At 42.9% G+C, this 23,396-nt stretch overlaps 2 protein-coding genes across 2 annotated transcripts in view; both read left to right on the forward strand.

Annotated features, from left to right (window-relative positions):
- Positions 1-23,396, forward strand: part of LOC134804307 (probable E3 ubiquitin-protein ligase HERC2) — a 106,849-nt gene that overhangs the window by 29,493 nt on the left and 53,960 nt on the right. Inside the window, exons 17-30 of the mRNA XM_063777318.1 lie at positions 3,385-3,604; positions 4,253-4,397; positions 4,534-4,616; positions 5,254-5,324; positions 5,427-5,560; positions 10,295-10,491; positions 19,534-19,750; positions 19,832-20,069; positions 20,286-20,456; positions 20,678-20,866; positions 21,053-21,215; positions 21,575-21,693; positions 22,091-22,263; positions 22,694-23,253. Of these exons, the coding sequence (XP_063633388.1) occupies positions 3,385-3,604; positions 4,253-4,397; positions 4,534-4,616; positions 5,254-5,324; positions 5,427-5,560; positions 10,295-10,491; positions 19,534-19,750; positions 19,832-20,069; positions 20,286-20,456; positions 20,678-20,866; positions 21,053-21,215; positions 21,575-21,693; positions 22,091-22,263; positions 22,694-23,253 (2,680 nt within the window). The remainder of the gene's footprint in view (positions 1-3,384; positions 3,605-4,252; positions 4,398-4,533; positions 4,617-5,253; positions 5,325-5,426; positions 5,561-10,294; positions 10,492-19,533; positions 19,751-19,831; positions 20,070-20,285; positions 20,457-20,677; positions 20,867-21,052; positions 21,216-21,574; positions 21,694-22,090; positions 22,264-22,693; positions 23,254-23,396) is intronic.
- On the forward strand, positions 11,898-16,098 carry LOC134805035 (uncharacterized). The gene is made up of 3 exons (XM_063778325.1): positions 11,898-13,501; positions 14,606-14,780; positions 15,897-16,098. The coding sequence occupies exons 1-3, from the start codon at positions 11,911-11,913 to the stop codon at positions 16,096-16,098; spliced, it is 1,968 nt and encodes a 655-aa protein (XP_063634395.1). The 5' UTR covers positions 11,898-11,910.

Below are 23,396 nucleotides of genomic sequence, written 5' to 3' on the forward strand. Positions count from 1 at the left end.
CATTTTGTTTATTATGGGCTTGGCACACGAGTTCGTTTTTGTAAGCGCGGGCAAGCAGAGATAATTATGTGAAGTCTGCAGACCTTTTTGATGCCTTTCACCTTGATTTTGAGCGGTCGCACAGGGCCGTGTCGCTAGCTGTTCTCCGGCTGGATCACTCCATGGCCTCGAGAACTCGTAGGAACCTCGAAGCGGCACAGCCCCTCGTCGATCAGCACCTTTATGAAGCCCGGGAACGTGACGTATTTTCCTCTGAGTATCGACATATCTTACCGCTCTCAACTCCGGGCAGTAGAGCCACGCTAAGACGAGGCTCCTTACGACCTTGTCTGCCGTCGCCGGAGGATTCCTTAACCGAAACCAAGAGCTTAGCGGTCAGTTCGTGCTGTGGCACCATAGCTATAGGCGCCTGCGTACCTCAATGGGTTCACGTGGACAAGACAAAACTGATACTGCGGCGCCCAGCGCAGCTTGGTGGGCAGCATCGACGGCAGGTAAGTTCGCGGTGGTATTCGTGCGAACAGAACATGGGCGCCATTGCAAGGGACGACATCGTCGTGGTTGCAGCATCGGTGGACAGCATCGGCGTGATTGTCGGTGCCATCATGGCAACCGCCGCCGCTCGGGAGGCGCCGGTGCGTGAAGCTAGAGGCGCCATCGTGGCGGCCGGCTCGGGAGGCACCGGTGCGTGAGGCCGGGCGCCTATCATGGCGGCCGCCACTGGTTCGGGAGGAGCTGGTCCGTGAGGCGAGGACCTATCGTGGCGGCCCGCTCTAGAGGCGCTGTCACTTGAGGCGGGCGGCTCCATCTTGGCGGCCGCCGCCGCCGGCTCGGGAGGCGCCGGTGCGTGAGGCGAGAGGCGCCATCGTGGCGGCCAGCTCGGGAGGCACCGGTGCGTGAGGCGGCCACCGCCTGGCTCGGGAGGCACTGGTATGAGGCGAGAGGCGCCATCGTGGCGGCCAGCTCGAGAGGCGCCAGTGCGCGAGGCGGTGGTGCCATCGTGGCGGGCGGCGTCATCGTGACGGGCGGCGCCGTTGTGGCGGCCGCCGCCGCCGGCTCGGGAGGCGTTGGTATGTGATACGAGAGGCGCCATCGTGGCGGCCAGCTCGGGAGGCACTGGTGCGTCGTGAGGCGGGCGGTGCCATCGTGGCGGGGCGCGTCGTCTTGGCGGGCGGCCACCGTCGCCAGGCTCAGGTGCGTGAGGCGAGAGGCGCCGTCGTGGCGGCCAGCTCGACAGGCGCCGGTTCGCGTGACGGACGTTACCGGCACGGGAGGCGCCGATGGCTGGCTCGTAGTTGCACGCATCATCACGGCGACACTGCTGCCGTCGGCGGCGCCATCGTGGTGGCCACCACCGGCGCGTAGGTCACCAGCGACGTCATGACGGACGGCAACCGACCCGGCGATCGTCGTTGTACTCGTAGCGTTTCCACTGCTTCCACGTAACTTACCTTCCTTCCACTCGAGCAGTCGGGACGCAGAAGCGGTCCGCCTTCACCTTGGCGCCAGGACGGGATCGAGAGGTCCGCGATCCACCCGCGCCGCGACCGCAGCAATAGGAGCGGGCGTGTGGCTCTCGGAGTCCCGCGGACTGGAAGCGCCCGCAGCCACAGGAACGGGCGTGTGACGTCTCTCGGAGTCCCGCGGACTGGAAGCGCCCGCAGCCACAGGAGCGGGCGTGTGACGTCTCTCGGAGTCCCGCGGACTGGAAGCGCCCGCAGCCACAGGAGCGGGCGTGTGACGTCTCTCGGAGTCCCGCGGACTGGAAGCGCCCGCAGCCACAGGAGCGGGCGTGTGACGTCTCTCGGAGTCCCGCGGACTGGAAGCGCCCGCAGCCACAGGAGCGGGCGTGTGACGTCTCTCGGAGTCCCGCGGACTGGAAGCGCCCGCAGCCACAGGAGCGGGCGTGTGACGTCTCTCGGAGTCCCGCGGACTGGAAGCGCCCGCACCGCGACTGCAGCAACAGGAGCGGGCGTGCAGCAATAGGAGTGTGCGTCCCGCGGACCCCGCACCGCAACACCTCGGGCTCCGGCCCGCAGCGTCGCGGCGTCTCGGGGTCACCTCGGACGACAGCAGGAGAAAGTCGACGGCGCGCGGGGGCCGGGGCCCGGGCGGGGCAGGGGAGCCCCGGTCGCGTCGCAACTAACAACACGAGGTACTCCCAGGTTAATACGATCTGCCTGAGAACCGTCCTTTAGTGTCGAAGTAACTTCTGAACGCCAATGAAACTAGAATATCATTAAACTGGCTCACCGGATGGTTCGGGACAATCCAAACCTCCTTATCAGCGAAGCGCGGCACCCGGCAGCAGCGCGCGCAGGCTGTCCGCCTCCGCGCCGCCCGGGCGCCGCCCCCGCCGCCGCCGGCACGATGACCGCACGTTCCCTCTCCGATGCGGAACGACTTGCGTTACCACTTGTTAACGAGAACTACTGACGCACTTCCTACTTCGATCTCGAAAATGCGAGTTAACGGTAAGGATTTTAGCAGCATGGAATATGAAAATTAATTTAGCATTTTTTTGCTAAAAAGAAAAAAGTGGGTAGAATTGAAAAGCACCGTTCGATGACTTCGATCGCGAGACCGCCAAAAGACTAATAGTAGCGATCTCTGCTATATCACACTATTTGATCGACCGAGCTTTGGATCGGAAATGTAAGTACCATGCTGCAAAAATATACGCAAAAAATATTTGCGGACCATCGGTCAGACGGTCGACGAAACAATGACATGGCGGCGGCGAGCAGCGTGAAACGAGCAATGGTTGGCGGGGAGGAAGCGGAACTACGTCACGGCGTGGGGCGGAGCGACTACATAGACGCTAGCGGCATCTATCGGTCAACGATCGCGTTGCTCTCTCAATTAAGATATCCGACGTGGAATGGGACACATAATAAGATTAATTGTGTCTCCCAATAAGGATCGTCATGTGTCAATTTCCTAGTTTTAGTCCAATATAAAGAAATTGGTATGTAATTTACTCAGCTAATCTTAGTAGTACATACTTTACGCATACTTGGTTCGATTTTGGAATTTTTAGCTTGCTCGAGTATCAATATTAGACCGAGCGGCTAAGGGTGGTATTTCACCTATCCAATTTCTTTGTCCAATGTGTCTTGCGTCTCACATTTAGCTTTAATGAGAGAGTGAGACGCACTGACATTAGACAAAGAAATTGAACAGGTGGAATACCACCCTAAACAACAACTTTACCATCTTGTAAAACAAATTACTATTACGCCAGTTTTTTGGATTTGGGTGACATGTTTATCTGACTACCAAAAAGGAAAATGTTCTATGAAAGAAATCCGTAGTCCGTACATTATTTTTATCAAAAGTTTTACTTGTTATCAACATAACCCTTGTACAATGCTATGCCTTCAGGTCCAAGCATGGCAATGTACCCGCGGCCCCATCTGTGAGGACGCCAACGAAGTCCGCCCCTGGTGCGCCGGGCTGCACAGCGCTCTAGTGGCGCTGGTGGAGGGCCGAGTGGGACCCGCAGCTGCGGCGGCCGCTCGGCGCGCGCTGGCCGCCGCGTGGCCGCTGCTGCTACCGACGCCGCAGGTGCGGGCGCAGCACCTTATAGAGTTGCTGCCGCAAGGTTGGTTGTGGTTATGTGGCTGGAATTAAGAAATTGATACTCGTAGTATTATAGGACGTGAGGACGTGACCCCCCGGGTTTGCGGGCTTATGTAAGGCCTAATCAAGAGCCGAGTCGGTTCCGCGACGGCGACTGATAAGGGGCTATTCATAAATTACGTCATTTCAAATTAGGGGGGGGGGGTCTGGACATCGGATGACGGTAGCATAAAGTAGGAGGAAATGGGGTCATTTGAAGTATGATTTTTGGATGATTATAGGGGGGGGGGTCAAAAATCGATGACGTAATTTATGGACAGCCCCTAATTTATATCCAAAGTGAACAGACATCTTGGATATCGCTTTACTTTGCATAGCATGCCGTAAGGAAGGCTATAGAAGATCCCCTCATTCTCGCAAAATCATATCACGTACTACTTAAAATTAATCCACACTGATGATGTCATGATTATGATTATGTCACAGAACAAAGATGTAGAATATACACTTTTACTCTATTTTTGAGCCGTAAGTCGCAATAAAAGGGTTTATTACATTATACCTTTCGCCAGCCTCGATTTATGAGTCAAATTTTCCGTTTCACGCAATGTTAGAACATAACCTTTTAAACGGACGCTTTTAATTTACATGACTCTTCTTATTTTTGCAGGCACAAGCTCGATCAGCGCAGGCGCGCACTTTATGACGGAACTACTGGTCTGGTCTCTGCTCGGCGGCGGCGGACTTAGCGATGCCCTACTGAGCGTCCTTCAAGAGCACACTGTTGATGAATACGCGCATCTCAAACTATACGAGTAAGCACGTTACCGTATATTACAGTTACTGTCAGACAGCTACTGTCTAGTGGACTCCATGACACATTAGTCTAGACGCCGCTCGATAGCAATAGACTCCATCAAAGTTCACCAGTATGTTATCTAATGTTTACAGAGGTTACGATCAAATCGACATCACAACCGGGCACCGTGGGAATGGGGTCTCGCCTTGCTGCACCGAGTCCGAATGTTGCGTAGGTGAGTTCCAAATTACGAGTATGTACAGTCACCACACGGGATTGTTATGCCATTTAGAGTTCTTGCTAAACTGGAAAGTCTATAGCGGAAGTATTGAACAATCAATTTAGCTAGGACCCTAAATGAAGCAATTAATTACTGTGCTCACTTAACATTTGGCATCTCTGTACCTATATGTGATCGCCAAGGCCATCTCTTATGAAAGTATATAGGTGGTCTAAAGACCAGAGCACGCCGGCTACGTGTGCATGCGCTAAAATGTTGGAGCCGTGCACGCACACCCGGCACACGTTACGCAAGCGGTGTGCTGGCCCTGGTGTCTGGTGTAGATCAGCTGCCGCCGAGTCGCAGCATGTACTCAGCTGTCATTAGAAAATGAAAAGTATTAAAGTAATAAGCTTAAAATTCTTATGGCATCTAGTAAATCACGCTCCAATCCGGTCCCTTGCGGCTGATTGAGGCATACTGCCCCACCAGCCATAACTAACGTAACAGCCATGAGAAAATTCATCAACCCCTTACCGTATTCTCTCGCAATAAATTCCAAATTCAAACTAGGTAGTTTTCCAATGACTGTTATGCGTTGTGGGGCAGCCAAAAGGAAGGAATGTAACATCATGACGAGTTTTTATTTCAGTTTCCGAGCAGTTTCAACCCAATAAGAAATCAGCTTCAGAAAAGGCTGCAGCAGTCCCATTGATGCATTTAGTAAGTATCGAAATGCCTACATTAAGTTTGGATCGTGTTATTAATCGGTTTCTAAATATATCTGTGGTTAAAATTAAAAATGATATATATTAACTGTAACAGGTAAAACATCTGGTTCACAACACGAGCGCCCAAACGCAGATATATTTCAAAGCTGTGCTCAGCGGAGACCCTGTCGACTCAAACCGGCAGGATACAGTCAGCCCGAGCTGCGAATTGCTTATTAGGTTCCAAAGGTACGTAGGTTCGTTCGACAAATGGAAAATACACATCGTAAGTGCAGTGGCGTAACTAGGGGGGGGGGGGGGGCACGTGCCCCGGGCGCCGTCCAAGGGGGGGCGCCAAAATGGGCAAAAGACTACCTCTCCGCCTTGCCAAAGGCACATAAACACATACGTTAACACTTTCTCACCATATACCATTGTAACAAGGCGAAAAATGAAATTTAGTGTAAATAAGGGTGCCCTATTGATATTCCGAAAAAAAATACGCCGATTTTTGTTTCGCCGACAACGATTCGCAGACGGGTTGTTTGGCAGAGTAACGATTCGCCGAATCTCGTTACGCATAATAGTCGTTTGCGAGAGTAGTCAATAAGCAGAACATTGATACGCATATTTACTATTCGTAGAATAATCATTTAGTAACTGTCATAATTACCCGAGAAACCATTGGTCGAAACACAATAGGTCGAATGTTCATTTGGCATTAATATTGAATGTTCATTTTTTTAGCATTAGAAAAAAGGTAAACAATCTTGACGTGTCTTTTAATTGAAAAACTCTTTTTAAAAATAAGTCATGGCAAATATGTAACATTCACGAAGTTCACGAATCTAATACGCGATCGGGTTCCGTCTATTTGGCATAACTTCCGTGACCCGAAACGCATCTGGCATAACCTATTTGGCAGAAATATTTTAAGACGAATGTTAAATTTGCAGAAAGCTTCAGTTTGTATAATATGCAATAGCCCGAATGTTTCCAAGTCCGAATCTTAAATAGACTACTACTATCATGGCCGAATTTTGATACGAATAATTTTATTTTGCATTTGTTTAAATGTCCGAAATGTGATTTTCATAATCTGTTTAGCATAATAGGATTTAGGCGAATATTTACATCGAAGAAAACGTATTTAGAATCTTTCTATTTGGTATAACTTGTATGACCTAAAACCCATCTGTCATAAGCTACATTTGGCAGAATGTATTTCGACGAATGTTAAAATTAAAGAAAGCGTCAGATTGTATAAAATCCAAGTCTAATTTATATTTAACAATGCATATAACACCCAAATATGTAGCTGACTGACTCATTAACGCAGAGCCGTAACTAAAAGCTCTGCCTACGTTTATAATTCGTAAAAAAAAAACATTATTATTGTATTGTATTGTAACTTTGGGTGGGAACATATTATTGGCATTTTGGATGTATACATATTTTTAGCTCACAAAACAAACGAAAACAAACTGTTGCCAGAAAAGTGGGTTAGGTTAGGTTAAAACTGCGTCCCCCAAGAAAACGAACTGTTGTCTGAAAAGTGGGTTAGGTTAGGTTAGAACTGCGACCCCCCAAGAAAACGAACTGTTGCCAGAAAAGTGGGTTAGGTTAGGTTAGAACAACTGCGACCCCACGAAAACAAACTGTTGCCTGAAAAGTGGGTTAGGTTAGGTTAGAACTGGAACCTCACGAAAACGAACTGTTGCCTGAAAAGTGGGTTAAGTTAGGTTAGAACTGCGACCCCACGAAAACAAACTGTTGCCAGAAAAGTGGGTTAGGTTAGGTTAGAACTGCGACCCCACGAAAACAAACTGTTGCCTGAAAAGTGGGTTAGGTTAGGTTAGAACTGCGACCCCATGAAAACAAACTGTTGCCTGAAAAGTGGGTTAGGTTAGGTTAGAACTGCGACCCCACGAAAACAAACTGTTGCCAGAAATGAAATTATGAGAAAATAATAGTTGCGAATTGATCCGATTTGAGTTATTCTTTTTTTGTTTGAAAAAAGTTACCTGCGAGGTATTCCCATAATAATTTTGGTTCTGATCTGATGTTGTAATCCATGAGGAATTGACGGAACCCCTAAATTTTAAAGGCATTATTATGATTTCGGTATTTTCTAAAGTAACTCAAGCATTTCCTCCTGAAATCCACCAATTTCATGAAGTGCAACTGTAGCCTTACCACGAGTTTGACACTACATATTCGCTAACTTCTTCGTAACTTTATATACATATACTTAACGCATTTACTTAAAAAATGATAATATTTTATTACATTCTTTTATTTCGAAAATAATGACTTATATGTAAAATGTGAAACGTTATTCGACTAAACATTGCTTAAACGAAACGATTACTCTGCCAAATGGAAATCGTCCAATAATAGTTCTGCGAATTTACACAGAAGCAAACTGAACGGTATGTGAACCAAGAGTCTACGTAACGTTAGTTGACCAGAAGTTACATTGACAAATAAATGACTCTGCGAAACGATGTTCGGCGAATCGTTGTCGGCGAATCGATGATCTGCTAAAAGTTTATCGGAGAATCATTAGGTACCCGTAAATAAGACCTAGCTCGATGATACCGCAATATTAATCCATTACCAAAAAAATACATATGTAAGTACTATGCCAAATATGCTAAATGCTAAGTATCAAAATACTTATAGAGCACCAACCTTCTAATTTGTTTACATTTGTTTAGGAGTTGTAAACATTGCAGTTTTTCGTTATACAACGCTACACGTCGACTTCGCACATTATCGTAATTATATACGAGCTTAAATAATAGTTTGCGAACCTCACTCAGTATAGACATTATTAATATTATTTAAAATATATCCCTTATAAACCGAAAACAATTTGAATGAATGACATAAATTGACAACTGACTTTTAGTTTTTTTTTTAATCATAGACAATTGGTGATACAACAACGAAATATCTGTCAACAATTTTTGGCTAGCCAGACTCTACCTTACATGTGCACAGAAAATCAACAATATTTTCTAGTATCAAAACTATAATTCCTACTACACAAAATGTGACCAGCCCAAGATTTTTTGAATTTCCCGCCAAACCATTGGGTAAAATTTCAGTAGCTAGACTCTATCAGAATATACCCCATGTATGTTAGCCGATTTTTCGTAGTTTTCGAGTTATGATTTTTTAAACTTTTGTTAAGAAATTCCGGGGTGAAGCTTTGCTTGTATGCCTTCTAATAATTGTTCGTCGTATTTGCACTGATAACATGAAATAGCGATGCTGGGGAAGTGACCCCATAAAATAATAGTAGAAATAACAAAAGAGGATTTTTTTTATAAATTACTAATTTGGAAGCTTCCCACCTCAGTTTCCTTGACCGGCGACTCTGACAAATTATGACTATTAAGTATCACTTTTTTGACCTTTTTAAAAAAACTTAGGGTCTAGCAGTTTCTAAAATGACCAAAAGTCCTTGAAATCGCTTGTATTTTTTATTTATTTAGGCAAGGGCAAGATCTAAGCTTGACATGCTTGAACGTAAAACTTTGTCTTTTTTCCCAACTCAGCCAAGTGAGGATGCTGATTTTTTTAACAACTGCGCCGTTTGTCAAGGATTATGTTACAAAAAGAAACATTCTAAAAAGTTTAATAGTTTTTTTTTTAATAAATTAATTGCTTCACCCCGGAATTTCTTAACAAAAGTTAAAAGTAATAAAAATAATAACTCGAAAACTACGAAAAGTCGGCTAACATACATATTCTGATAGCCCACATAACAGCGTGAGAAATCTAAAAAAAATATTTGGACGTCAAGGTTTGGACCACCCTGTATAACACATGCCGTGCCAACATCCCTCGTTCTGATACTAGAATGTCGTGAAAAACCTGTGTCAGGTATCGAGAGCATTCTATCCAGAGTTTCGGTGTGGGATCGGGACAATTTCCTAGTCCAATTCAATCCCACCAAGACTCAATTTTGCGCGTTTACCGCTAAGAAAACCCCATTTTTCAAGGCACAACCCTTCCCATGTCAGGGAGTATTGGGAGCCTCGGTGTTGACATTTCCATCAGTGACGTCCAATCATTTCGTAGCCACCTTGCTGGGTAGGGTGCGCTCGTATCCAAAAAAACTCGGTTTGCTCAATAAAGGGAGGCGATACTTTAGTCTGGGGTAGACTGCTTAATGTATTTTATGTAAGTCGCAAGTCAGATCCCATATATTGAGTACTGCTGTCACCTTTGGGCAGGAGCACCTGGATGCCATCTTGGACCCTTCGAATCAGTTAAAAACATGCTGCCTGGTTGCCAACGGTGACAGCTTGCCATCACTGCACCGCTCGCCGTAGGCAGAGTGTTTATCCTCACACCCTAGAACCTAAATGGTCGCGCACTGTGCGGTTTAAGAGGAATTTCCTCCACGGCTAGCAACGGGCGGGAGGAAATACGTCGAGAAAAGGGAGCTCATTCCACAATAAGTTGAATAAGTTCCCTTTTCTCGAGAGGCTACAGTATGGAGATCTCCAACAAAGAAGTGTATAAGTTATGACCATTTTAATGGTCGGCAACGCGCATGTAACAACCCTGGAGTGTAGCTGTAGACGTCCATAGGATGCGGTGACCGCTTACCATCAGGTGGGTCGTAAGGTCGTAAGCCACCGATGTACTAAAAAAACACATATACACTGTATTTGTCTAAATTAAAAGTAAACTTAAATAAGTAAAAAAGTAACCCTTTCGTTTGAGGGGGGGGGGGGGGGCGAGGGGGCGCAAATTTGGTGCCTGCCCCGGGCGCCATATCTTCTAGCTACGCCACTGGGTAAGTGTTACTTGTACGCGTCTAAATTCGATGATTTTGAGTCTTTATCCTGCACGACCGTCGTGCAGTAAATTGCTACGGTTGATGATGAAGCGCCGTAGTCACACTTGTATAAGTGTTCTTATGACCTATTTGCGGAATATTTTACTGACTTACTGTCCTTCCAGACTTCTTTTCTGCGAAGCGATGTGGCTACGCGGCGGGCGGAGCAACCGCGGTGGCGTCCGAGCAATCGTCACCGAATACATAGAGATGCTCGCCGATCAGGTGCAAGTGACGCTCGGCGAGTTTACTAGAGCCGTGTACAAGGCTGACAGCGTGCAGTTGGAGAAACTCACGGAGATTCTGGCCTCTGATATCGTCGGTAAGTTTGACAATAATATAGCCTGTCAAGCCATTTCCGTTACTTAAAAAACGAGGCAAATTTAAAAAATGTAGGATCGAAAGGTTATCGTCCCGTAGCAAATTTTATTTCGCGCCTTTTTCTATTATTGACAAAGTTATTTGACAGACTATATGTTGATAATCACGATAGCGTACCAAAGCAAAGGAAGTAGTTGAGCATATTATACTCGGTTATTTCTTAGCGGCGCTCGCTCGTTAAATACAGGGCGACGGAGTCTTAGTGAGTAAGTAAAAAATTGACTTTATTTATTTAGAAGCATACTGATTCTCTTCTTCTTCGTCGAAACCTCATGACTGAGGGTTGTGACCGCCATAAGTCGCTTTAACTTGGATTGCTCTCCAACCTGGCCGATCTTTTGCCTTCCGCATAGAGCCCTGGAACTTGACGCGTGTGGCTTCCTTAATGGCATCAAACCAGGGTGTGGGTATTCTGCCTCTGCCTCTTCTGCCCTCAACCTGGCCACCGATCATCAACTTCTCTAGACTGTCGGGTTCCCGCCGGGCCAAGTGCCCAAAGAAGCCGAGGATTCTTCTGAGACAGATAGTAGAGAGACGGGTTTTTATGCTGAGCTCGTTCACTTGTTACTGCTAGACCCTAAGTTTCATTCTAGATAAGATAAGATAAGATAAGATAATCGTTTATTTGATAAAACACGAGTTATAAATAAGATGTCAATATATACAAATTCAGTTCTTTACATGTCTGGCTGGAATTTCAGCATTCAAATATTTATCACAAAATTACATAACAAATATTAAATAAGCAGTACAGAATAATGTTGAAGAGAAAGAAAAAAAAAATGTCAATGTGTATCAATGTCAATGTCTAAACTAAATTATCTAAATATTGTTAATTATAAATAGTTGTATTAAATTTTTAATCATTCATGTCATTATCGATTTTCCAACAGTAAACTGTACAATTATTTACATGTCCGGCTGAAATTTCAGCATTCATAATCAAATTAAATTTCCAATAAAAGAAAAAATACAGAAAAAATAAAAAATGTTAATGTGTATCAATGTCAAATTCCTACTTAATTAAATCCTATCTAAAATTATTAATTTTAAAATGTTGTTTTATATCATTTAAGTTATAAAAACAATGTTCCAATTGTAGGTACTTTATATTTATGCATGTTGTGGGTAAGCGTACAATAAATGAACTTCAGTCTTGATCAGAAACTGGTGTTTGATTGTCGCGTCCCAAGTACCTTAACATGGCGCAGCCGTTTTGAACCTTTTGTAGAAATAGTGCGTGCGTTAATTGAGACGGGTATTGAAAACTCGAAAATTGTAGTGATATTACGATTTTGTAGACATTTGGATTGCAATAATATACATATATACGTACATACAGAGAAGTGTTTGTGCCATAATGGAAGCTGTGTTGCCGCCGCCATTACCGTTTAGTTTTACAAATAATTTGGAAAATGTTACATCAGGGAACCTCTCCAAAGAATGGGAGAAATGGAGAAAATCATTCCAAGTTTATTATGAGGCGTGTGAATTATCTAAAAAAAGTGCTCAGGTGCAGATGAGCATATTGCTGCATGTGATTGGTGAGCAGTGTCGCGAGGTACATGCTCAATTTGAAGGTACATTTGCCAGTCTAAAGGATTTATTGGATAAATTCGAATCTTTTTTCTCACCGAAAAAAAATATTACCATCGAAAGGCACAGATTCTTTACTCGGTGTCAAAAACAAAGTGAATCAATTGAGCAGTACGCGTTCGAGTTGAAAAAGCTAGCAAGTGCTTGTGAATTTAAGGAGCTAATAGATGATTTGATAAGGGATCGCCTCATATGTGGAATACAGGAGAACGCGCTGAGGGAGCGTTTGTTGCGAGAGCCGGACTTAACTCTAAAAAAGTCCCTGGAAATATGTAATATTGCGCAAATATCGAAAGTGCAGGCGGGGTCAATCAAGAAAGAGTCCAGTGAACATGAAGCTTATACTTATAATATTACAGCAAGTAATAGTCAAGACCAGTTTATGCTAGAGGAAGGCGGTATTCCGTACGGTCAGGTGAATTGGATATCAAGACGTGGAGGGTACGGAGCGCGAGGCGCGCCGAGGGGCAGAGGTCGCGGCTGGTCGCAGCCGGCCCCGCGCCCCGCGCCGCCGCGCCGCCGTGCCGCTCCTGCGCAAACAGCTGTTTCATCGCGAGAGATGAGACAACAACGTCAACAAACGGGACCTTATGGTGAAATTAAATCTGGAGTGCAGTGTCTAAAGTGCGGGTTTGCTCACGGTATCTATATGAAGTGTCCGGCTTTAGGAAAAATGTGTTTGAGTTGTAATAACTATGATCATTTCTCACGCATGTGCACGGTGTATAACGTACAAGCTGTGGAGTCCTCAGTGGAACCTATCGATCAGGTAATCTATTGTCTTAGTAATTCGAGTAGTGATTGGTCTATAGATTTAACCTTCGGAGCAGATGTTACTATTAATTTTAAACTGGATACCGGGGCCGATGCGAATATTTTACCAATAAGATATTTGAGCCAGGTTGGTTTAGCAGAACAAGATTTATCTAAGGCGTGTATAAAGTATAAGAGTTACTCAGCTAACGATATCATTGTACTAGGCACGTGTCATTTGAAAGTGCAGTACAAAAATAACTTTTATATACTGGAGTTCGTGATAGCGGATGTACCGTCCTATGTAGTACCGGTGTTAGGCCGCGAATCGTGCAGTGAACTTGAGGTAGTTAGATTGATAAAGGACATTAGCGTCATACAGGATTATGAGTATATCTTTCACGAGTACAATGACGTTTTTGAGGGGTTAGGATGTATGCCTGGCGAGTACAAGATAGAAATTGATAGTAGTATTAGACCCGTAGTCCACGCTCCGAGAAAGATGCCGGTAGCTTTAAAAGATAGTATCAAGGAAAAATTAGATAATATGGTAGATGAGGGCATAATTGCAAAAGTGGAAGGCCCTACCGACTGGGTTAACAGTATGACTGTAGCGCGAAAATCTAATGGCGACCTACGGCTTTGTTTAGACCCACGTGACTTAAATCAGGCCATTAAAAGGGAACATTTCAAGCTCCCGACCTTGGATGAAATTACTGTAAATTTATTGGGATCTAAATATTATAGTACGTTGGATGCAAAACAGGGATTTTGGCAGTTGCGTTTGCACAAAGATAGTACGGATCTTTGCACATTCAACACATGTTTCGGTAGGTATAAGTTTTTAAGGTTACCGTTCGGAATTACGTCCGCTTCAGAGGTTTTTCATAAGAAAATGTTTGAAAATTTTGATGACATTCCGGGAGTGTGCCTATTTATAGATGACTTACTTATACACGGCCGTACGAAAGAAGAGCACGACGACCGACTGAAAAGGGTTTTGAACAGGTGCAGGGAAATCAATTTAAAGTTGAATAGAGATAAATGCAAATTTGGTTTAACAGAAATTAAATATTTAGGTCATAGAATTAGTGCACAAGGTATATATCCAGATAGCTCACATACCTCTGCCATAAAAAATATGCCACGACCAGAAAACATAAAAGATTTAGAGAGATTTTTGGGAATGATTAATTACGTAGGCAATTTCATACCAAACTTATCGGATAGGAATTTTGTATTGAGAGAGTTGTTACGTAAGGATACCGAATGGCATTGGACAGAGCACCACCAAAAAGCGTTTGATGACTTGAAAGATTGTTTGACAAAAGCTCCCGTTTTACAGTTTTATGATCTCAATAAACCCGTGGTAATTTCAGTAGATTCGTCTAAGAATGGATTAGGATCATGTCTTATGCAAGATGAATTACCAGTTTGTTATGCTTCGCGATCGCTTACGAAAGCTGAGCAAGCTTACGCTCAGATTGAGAAGGAGCTTCTGGCCGTGGTTTACGCGTGTGAGAAATTTTATACATATATATATGGTAGGGGTGACATAATAATAGAAACGGACCATAAGCCTTTGGTCAGTATAATTTGCAAGCCCATAGCAACCGCTCCAGCTAGATTACAGCGAATGTTGCTTCGTCTACAGCCGTACACGTTCAAATTAGTTTATAAGCCGGGAAAATACTTGTATATGGCAGATACGTTATCACGCGCTGTAGAACCGACGCGCGGTCCAGTTGAAGTACCGCGAGACCAGCTAGACTTGCAAGCACAAGTTTGTGCCATCGCAGTGAGTAACCCGTTACTGGACACGCATTTTGTAAAAATACAAGTTGCTACGCAAAATGATGTGGAAATACAAACAGTACTCAGGTATGTTAAGGATGGGTGGCCAACGCATAAACATGAGGTTGACATTCAAGCGAGGTCTTATTGGGGTTACCGCGACGAACTTACGTTAGCATATGGCATGTTATGGAGAGGCGATAGAATTGTTATTCCAGTTGCAATGCGCAACGAAATGTTAAGGCGTGTGCATATAGGGCACTTAGGCTTAGATAAATGTAAGTTGCGTATTAGGGAGAGTATGTTCTGGCCAAATATAAATGCACATGTAGAGGACTACATTAGTAACTGTCAGGCATGTTTGACATTTAAAAATCAAAATAGAAAAGAAACCTTAATCCCACATCCAGTGCCAGAAAGGGCGTGGTCCAAACTAGGGGTTGATATATTCCATTTTCAGCAAAACCAATACTTGATAGTAGTAGATTATTTTAGCAAATATGTTGAAGTTGCAAAATTGAATTCTCTAACCTCTGATAACGTTATCAAGGAATTGAAAATAATTTTCAGTCGACATGGTATTCCTAACACGGTGATCTCTGATAACGGCCCTGAATTTAGATCCAACAGTTTTGAAATATTCTCGGCAGAGTGGAGTTTCCAACATATAACGTCATCGCCACACTTTGCACAGTCTAATGGTCAAGTTGAGAGGACGGTTCAAACAATTAAAAACTTGCTAAAGAAAACTCACTATGAAAAAACGGAATTTAGAATAGCTTTAATAGAATATTTGAATACTCCCATTAGTAACAAACTAGCTTCCCCTTCTGAGCTTCTTAACAGCCGTAAACTAAGAGGTATTGTACCATGTCCTCCAAAACTGCTTTTGCCTAAAATTCAGAAAAATGTAAAAAAAGAGTTGGAAATACGCCAAGAAATGCAAAAAAATCAGTATGATAAAAATGCTCGCGATATGTCTGAATTACACCCTGGACAAAATGTAAAAGTAAGAATAGACAAACGTTGGGTGAGTGGTACCGTCGTATCATTGCGCGGTATACGCTCGTATCTTGTAAAAATATGTGGTGGTGGCACTTTGATTAGGAATAGACGACATCTTATTAAAGATTCTGATCAGCGCCCGGCAGCGCAAGACATTTCAGTGTGCCCTCTGCCTTATGATGATATCGCTATCTGCAGTGATAACGCGGTGACGTCATCGAGCGGTGTGGCTGGCGCGCCGCGCGCCCTCGACACCGGGTTTGATTCTCGTGACACGGTCGCGCACCCCGGTCCATCCAGTATACTGTCTGCTCCCACCAATAATAATAGTAATAACTATGTTACTCGCTCCGGCAGGGAGGTGATCGTTCCTGATCGGTGGGGTTCGTGGGGCTGGTAAACAGTTTGGAATGGTAATGTATTTTAACATACTGTATACCTATAATAAGTTCTATAATGATCAATGTTATATCTATAATAATGTAATGCCTGTACATGCACTTCAAGTTGGTCTTGTTTTTGCTGCTAAATAAAATGTGTATTTTGTTATAAGTTATTTTAATAATTTTCATGATAATGTAATGAAATATATTTTTTTTAAATGTTATATACCTACTTAATAATGATGTTAAGTGTCTGGATTAAGCACATTGTCTCACGAATCAACATTTTATCTGGAATAAAATATGGTTTGTCATTTTAATACTGTTACTATAAATACCTATGTTTAGTAAGGAAAATCATTTGCATGCGCATTTTGATGTTTTAAAATAGTACAATAAGCATAAGTTTTGTTAATAATTTTAAATTTACCAGTCAGCATTTATTTATTAAATTGTACACTCAGTTTTTTTTTGTACTTACACTCAGTTTAGGTATTACACGTACGAACGTCATATTTAGTCAGTTAAATGTATTTAATTTGAAAGTGTCATTTTTTTTTTGTTTTTTTTTTTTGAAAAGAGGAGATTGTAGGTACTTTATATTTATGCATGTTGTGGGTAAGCGTACAATAAATGAACTTCAGCCTTGATCAGAAACTGGTGTTTGATTGTCGCGTCCCAAGTACCTTAACACCAATAGTAGATTATACAATTTTTTTTGAAAGGCCTTTCCTTCTAGTATCCTTATACCAACAGGAATAGAATTATACAAATTTACAGCCATACAATAGCAGTTATTTTGGAACAGCTTTAGCCTTTGATGCGTCGGTATCTCTAGGTCGTGTTTGTGCCGTTTATCGTTGCCCTTTTTTTTAAACAAACCTATATTATTTTTAACAAATTTACACATTTCGAACACGTACAAGGATGGTAAAGGCAGTATTTTTTTTCTTTTAAATAATGGCTTGCAGCTATCTAAGTAGTGGGCCCCGCATAATGATCTCACACATCTTTTTTGCGCTTTAAAGACTCTATCGGCCTCGGTAGAGTTGCCCCATATTATTAAGCCGTATCGAATTTGTGATGATACATAGCCGTGAAAGGCTGCGGTTGCTGCCGCTTCAGAGACAATAGAACGCAAACGATACAAAACATAAACAAAACGATCTAGCTTATTACATAAGTAGTTGATATGAGCTTTCCAATTGCAGTTTTTATCAATATGTATACCCAAGAAAACTGCAGCATCCGTTTCCTTAAGTTGCACGCTATTGAAGTCGGTAGTTACATCAAAGGATTTACTTTTGTAAGTTTGAAATTGGATTAACTGTGTTTTCTTTAGATTTACATTAAGATTATTATCATCTAACCATTTAGTAATATTTGTTAGCGTCTGTGCAATATTATGACATAGAGAAGCACCATTCGTCTCTTTAATTATAATAGTTGTATCGTCTGCGAAGAGTATCGTATCATTATGTGTGGCTCTAGGTAAATCGTTAATATATAATAGAAACAATATCGGCCCCAGTATGCTGCCCTGTGGGACGCCACATTTATTTACCACGTAGGGTGAGTTATATGACTCCTTGTGATTATTCACCATTTTCATAACTTCAACACATTGTTGCCGTCCATTGAGATAGCTTTCCAACCACAAATATGCTTGTCCCCTTATGCCGTATTTATATAATTTTGAAAGTAAGGTCTCATGGCACACGAAGTCAAACGCCTTACTCATATCCAGCATAAGTGCTACTACAGCTGCTTTGTCATTTAAACCTAAGGTAACGTTTCGTATTAGCTCGAAACAGGCATGTGTTGTCGATTTATTCTTTTGGAAACCGTACTGCTGGGGGGTTATTAAATTATGCTTGGCTAGAAAGTCGATTATTTTCCTAAAAACTAATCGTTCAAAAACTTTAGATAGGACAGGGATTAAAGTGATAGGACGATAGTTTGACATGTCACATTTATCGCCCTTTTTAAAAAGCGGTTTCACTACAGAAATCTTGAGCCTATCCGGAAATACCCCTTCTGTGTATGACAGATTTATAATATGATATAATGGTAATGAGATAATATTGGCAGTTAATTTCAAGATTTTTGCATTAATGCCGTCGTAGCCCGTAGACTGTGTATTTTTAAGGTTCCTTATAGCTTTAAAAATCTCATAATGATCATCAGGTAAGAAAAATATAGTGTGCCTGTTTTGATGAATTAAGGATGTTACATTACAAGTGTGTTTAATACTGTTGTTTGTTAATTTTATTAGGTATTGGTTAAATTGTTTTGCAATTTCTAAGGGGTTGTTGTATGTAATATTGTTATGAGTAATTTCTTTGAATTCAGAAGGTTCTGCGGTGGAGCTACATGTTTTTTTTATAATGCTCCATGAAGTCTTGCACACGTTTTTGGCATTTCGAATTTTTTTAAGGTTAATTGCTTGTTGTGCTGCATTCATACATTTTTTAAGAATTTTGCAGTATTGTTTGTAGCGGCTAAGATTTTCTTTTTTATTAGAATTGGAATATTGATACTTACAATATAAAATTCTTTTTTTAATGCAACATTTTTTAAGGCCCTTTGTTATCCACACGTTCCCAGTGGGTTTAGTTACATGCTTGATTCTGACAAATGGGAAGCAGAGGTTATAGAATAACATGAATAAATCGTGAAATGCATTGAAGGCCGCATTTGTGGTATTGATTTCATAGACCTCGGAGAACGAAAGCGAAGCAATAGCGTTTATAAATTTCTGAATGTTTTCATCACTGTAGTCTCTTTTCTTTTCATACCACACTAAAGGTTTTTTTGAAAAGTTGTTTTTTATACTAAGACTACATGATAATGTTTGACCAGTATCATGGTCAGATAAGCCAAGTGTGTGTATACCAGGTATTCCCTTCTGAATATTGCTAGCTATTATGTCAATGCATGATGTCTTTCTCGTTGGTTTTGTAATGTAATTAATTATGTTGTAGTTACTTAGAATACTTTTTAACTCTCTACTTTGAGTGTTACATTTAATCATATCAATATTCCAGTCACCACACAATATGATATTTTTATTTTTCCCTCGGCAGACTCTTTTTAAGAGATTGTTAAGTGCCTCAAAGAATATATATACGTTAGATGATGGTGTTCTATAAATACATATTACTAAAAGGTTTACAAATGGAATTTCGATACCACAGCATTCAAAATCATAATCTTGAGAAAACTCATTAACATCTAGGGAATTGTAATGTATATCTGAGCGAACCAGAATACAGGTTCCCCCTCTTTTTTGATTGGTACGTGAATAGAAAGCTGCTACCCTATAATCATTAATTTTCAAGTTTGATTCTGATCCAAGTTTAATGAATGTTTCACTTAGGCATATAATGTCAATTTCCCCTATCTGTTTACATAGAGTTAGCTTTATTTCAGAAGCACAATTTATTTCTCAGGGCGAGTTGTAAGCGAGCTATCAACGTGGGTAGCAACGTGCGTCGGCCGCTCGCCGAACATCCTTGCGTACGCTGGTGACGCGCTCATTCGCATAGCGCGCGCCTGTGACGACGCGGCACAGATCCTACCTTCCGCCGCTAGTTTGGAGATGGACCAGCTCGGCTGGCCTGGGCTCGTCACCAAGCTTAATCAGCAGAATAACAATGTTATACGGAAGTAAGTTCTGAAGTCCGTGATTCCAAAAATCTTTTGAATTTCCTCGTTGCGATATTGATGAGCTATGTTTTATTTTTTCAGATGTGATCTTTTAAACCATACGAAAGAAGGCGGCTCCTGGATAATAGTCCGTGGCCACGTGTACGACGTGGAAAACTTCGAGTGCGACAACCCCAGTACGAACGAGTTGGTGCGCAAACTGCGCGGCTGCGACGCTACAGCGGCGCTCAGCGTCGCGCCGCATGCGTTGTATCTGTCGCTGATCACGGACAAATGTGTGGGGATGGATGCCGATCAGATACACACGCACAAGCTGGAGGTTAGTTCAGTATCCTATCATCAGCCCTTAAACTGAATGTGATAATCACCGAGCTGGTACGTAAACTGCATGGCTGTTTTGCTCTTGCGTCTGGCCGATTAGAAGCTATCCTATTTTTTGACGTCTTTTATCTTAATGAGTCGCAAACAGGGACGAACCAATGGTCTAAAACTCAGTTAATAGATTCTATTCATTACTATTTTGCCATTCTTCCAGGAAAGCACATCTTCCCTCCGAGTTCACCACCTGATGACGTCAGCTGCGTTCCACATAGCGCTCAGCGTGTCGCAGTGCGGCGTGCAGCTGGCGCGCTCGCTGCCGCAGCAGCGCGCCGAGCGCGAGGCGGGGAGCTACGCCACGCAAGTGATACTGCGGGGCGGACTGCAAGTTAGTCTCTGTCACTTACCTTACTTTACTCCATTACATTACATCAGCGATACAAAACGAATCTTAGCCTCCGAGGAAAAAAAGTATATATTATGAGTACATTTATCACTTTTACCTAAGGCTTATGATGACCGTTTGTAACCGATCGTTGACCGTTTATATAGGTATTTTGATACCTTAGCATACGGTCATCTTTAATAAAGCGTCCATTATAATTCTAGGATGCCAACCCGCCGAACCCGTTCGAAGAAGAAAAGGCCGAGGCCCGAAGCGGTTCATCCACTGGTGGCAACAGCCCCGCGGGTGACACCCCTCCCCCCGCGTACACCCCACGCGCGCCGCGCTCCGGGACTGGCGCGGGAACTAAAGCTGATGCGTTGCTACTTGCTCTTGGAGAGCCTAAACTACATGTAAGTTTTCAGATGTTTGCTATCCTGCAATCCTATTGGAAGAAATTTAAAATCTGAAATGAAATGATTTGAAATCTGGCTTTAACGCCGCTCGCGGACTATTTACGAATTTATCCCTCAGTACGCGTCGTATTGTACAATCACCAAAGAAATTCCGAGTAATAAAACGTGTGTGTTATTTTTCAGGATCCCCTGGCCCTCCACCTCTGGTGGGCGTGCGAGCGTCGCGAGGGCGCCACCCCCCACTTCCCCCCGGACCACCCGCTGGAGGAGTTCAGGCGAACGCTGCTCGCCGCGCTGCTGTACCACGCCGGGCTGAGTGAGCACGCCCTCGCCATCGCCAGCGCTGGTTAGTTGTCACATGTTATATGACACGAGCAATGATAGTCCTTACACCTTTGGTAGTCGAGGGGTGCGAGACCCACTTCCCATTATTCGATTGAGCTGAAACTTGTGATTGGGTTTGTTATAATTGTTCGATGAGTTTTTAGCTGCTGAAAAAAGAGTACAGTCACAAAACAAAACAAAATATTATCTTAATATGATTTGATGCATGTTTCTTAACCTTTTAACCGTCATCGAGCGTGCAGCGTGCTCGTGTCGCCGGCGAAGTTTTGTCTTAATTATCAGACCGCGGCGAAATGAGGCCGTGTTTGTCTTTCTTATATATCGGGGTTAAAGGTTAAAATGTCTTATTTTTACCCACAGAAATGGACAAGGGTGAAGTGAAACTCTCTCCAGCAATGTCAGAAATAGTCAAGGTTGTACAACAGAGCAAGTGGACGCTCATGAGGACCAAGCAGCAGCAGTCGCGAGGGTATAAAGAGGTAAGGCAACAATGGCGTTGTTATAATAACAGTAAATCAATGTAAATCGAAGGGAAAATAAATCTGAAATAAAGCATCAACCATTTAAAAAACACTACTAGACGAAAAATGTTTTTTAAATGGTTGGTGATTCAATAGAAATAAAGCAGGGTAAAATCTGAAAAATTATGACATAAATGTGCCATTTTAATACAGTTCCATAATTATTGAGTTTCTGAAATAGTAGACAGGACTACGAACTTTAAAGAATGACAAGAAATATAGAAATTAAATAAATTATTTAACCGGTACACAAACTGTTCCGATTAGGATCACATTTCTTTGACCTAAGCACAATGTTAGAGTAAGATGGCAGGCTGTACAAAAAGTTATATCCCGGTGGTTTTCCTTTGCCCAGGTGTGCGCTGTACCCCTGGAGCGTGCTCGGTTCCTCCTCCACGAGGTCCGAGCAGCGATATCGCCCGCCGTGTCCGCGCTGCAGAAGCGCCCGCCGTCCCACCGCGAGCCCACCGCCAAGAGGATATTCCAGAAGGTCATGAGGCTCGTCAAGTCTGGCTGCTTCAATAAATGGTAACTGTCAACGAGATATTTTAATTAGTGTCAAATACGGCAAACTCTCATTTTATAGAGTAGTACGAATTGCATTAGCGTAAACTTAATGAATGCAGACACTTAAACAACATAGATGCTAGTAACTACTAGGTAGGTATATCAAGCTTGAGTCACTACATTGGTTACGCACATATCTATAACCGAACTACACGCACCTATATGCTAACCAAATAAGTTAATATACGTCAGGACATAAAAGTATAATTATATAATATGGGCCACGCAAAACTCATTTCTACAATCATCTAACTTGTTTGTTACATACCTCACTACTCACTAGTGTCTACAGTACTAGATAACGCCCATTCCCAATAAATTATTTAATTGTATCACCATCACCAGCCACCACCAAAATACCAAATTACAATAACGTATTGTTCTGTTTTAGTTTCGAAACAACAAAAGACCTGCGTAACAGGCAGAACAGCCTCAGCAAGAGCATGCTCAAAGCCACCGGCAGCCTACTACAAGGCGACGCATTACTAATAAAGTCATCCATTGCCGCCAACGCCTCGAGCAAAACCCCAGACGAACTCACTCCTAGTATATTAGAGAATTCCAAATCTTCGGAAAAAGTCGAAAGCGCCAGCGACCCTAGCTCTAAAGAACTGGCCAATCAGCAAACTAAGACTAAAACTAAGAAAGTCTCAGATAAAGATGTGAAAAACGCCTCTAATTTCGACGGCCAACGCACCCAAAGTGACTGCAAGCTTTCAGAAAGAGAGGATGACGATAAAACGCCTACGAACGAGATCTCGATTAGTTCTATAAATGACACGGACAACTCGATATTAAAGGAGTCGATGGAGAGCGGCAAGCAAGTGTTGTTGCTGGCTGACGACTTGAAGAATGATTTGATCTTGGCCGACGAGGAGAAGGACGACGATACGTCGGAGAGGAACAAGTTTGTCAATGCTTGGGTGGCGAAGTTGGCTTGCGAAGAAAAAGGTACACATATTATAGTATGACTACTATAGATAGGTTATACCAATACTTATACAAAATCAGCACAAAAAATACTTCCATGTTTATTTCATTAGTCATTGCCTACGAATGAATCTGTAATGTTGATTAATTTTCGCAATCTGTTC

The sequence above is a fragment of the Cydia splendana genome, chromosome Z, assembly GCF_910591565.1.
Source record: "Cydia splendana chromosome Z, ilCydSple1.2, whole genome shotgun sequence".
NCBI lineage: Eukaryota > Metazoa > Arthropoda > Insecta > Lepidoptera > Tortricidae > Cydia > Cydia splendana.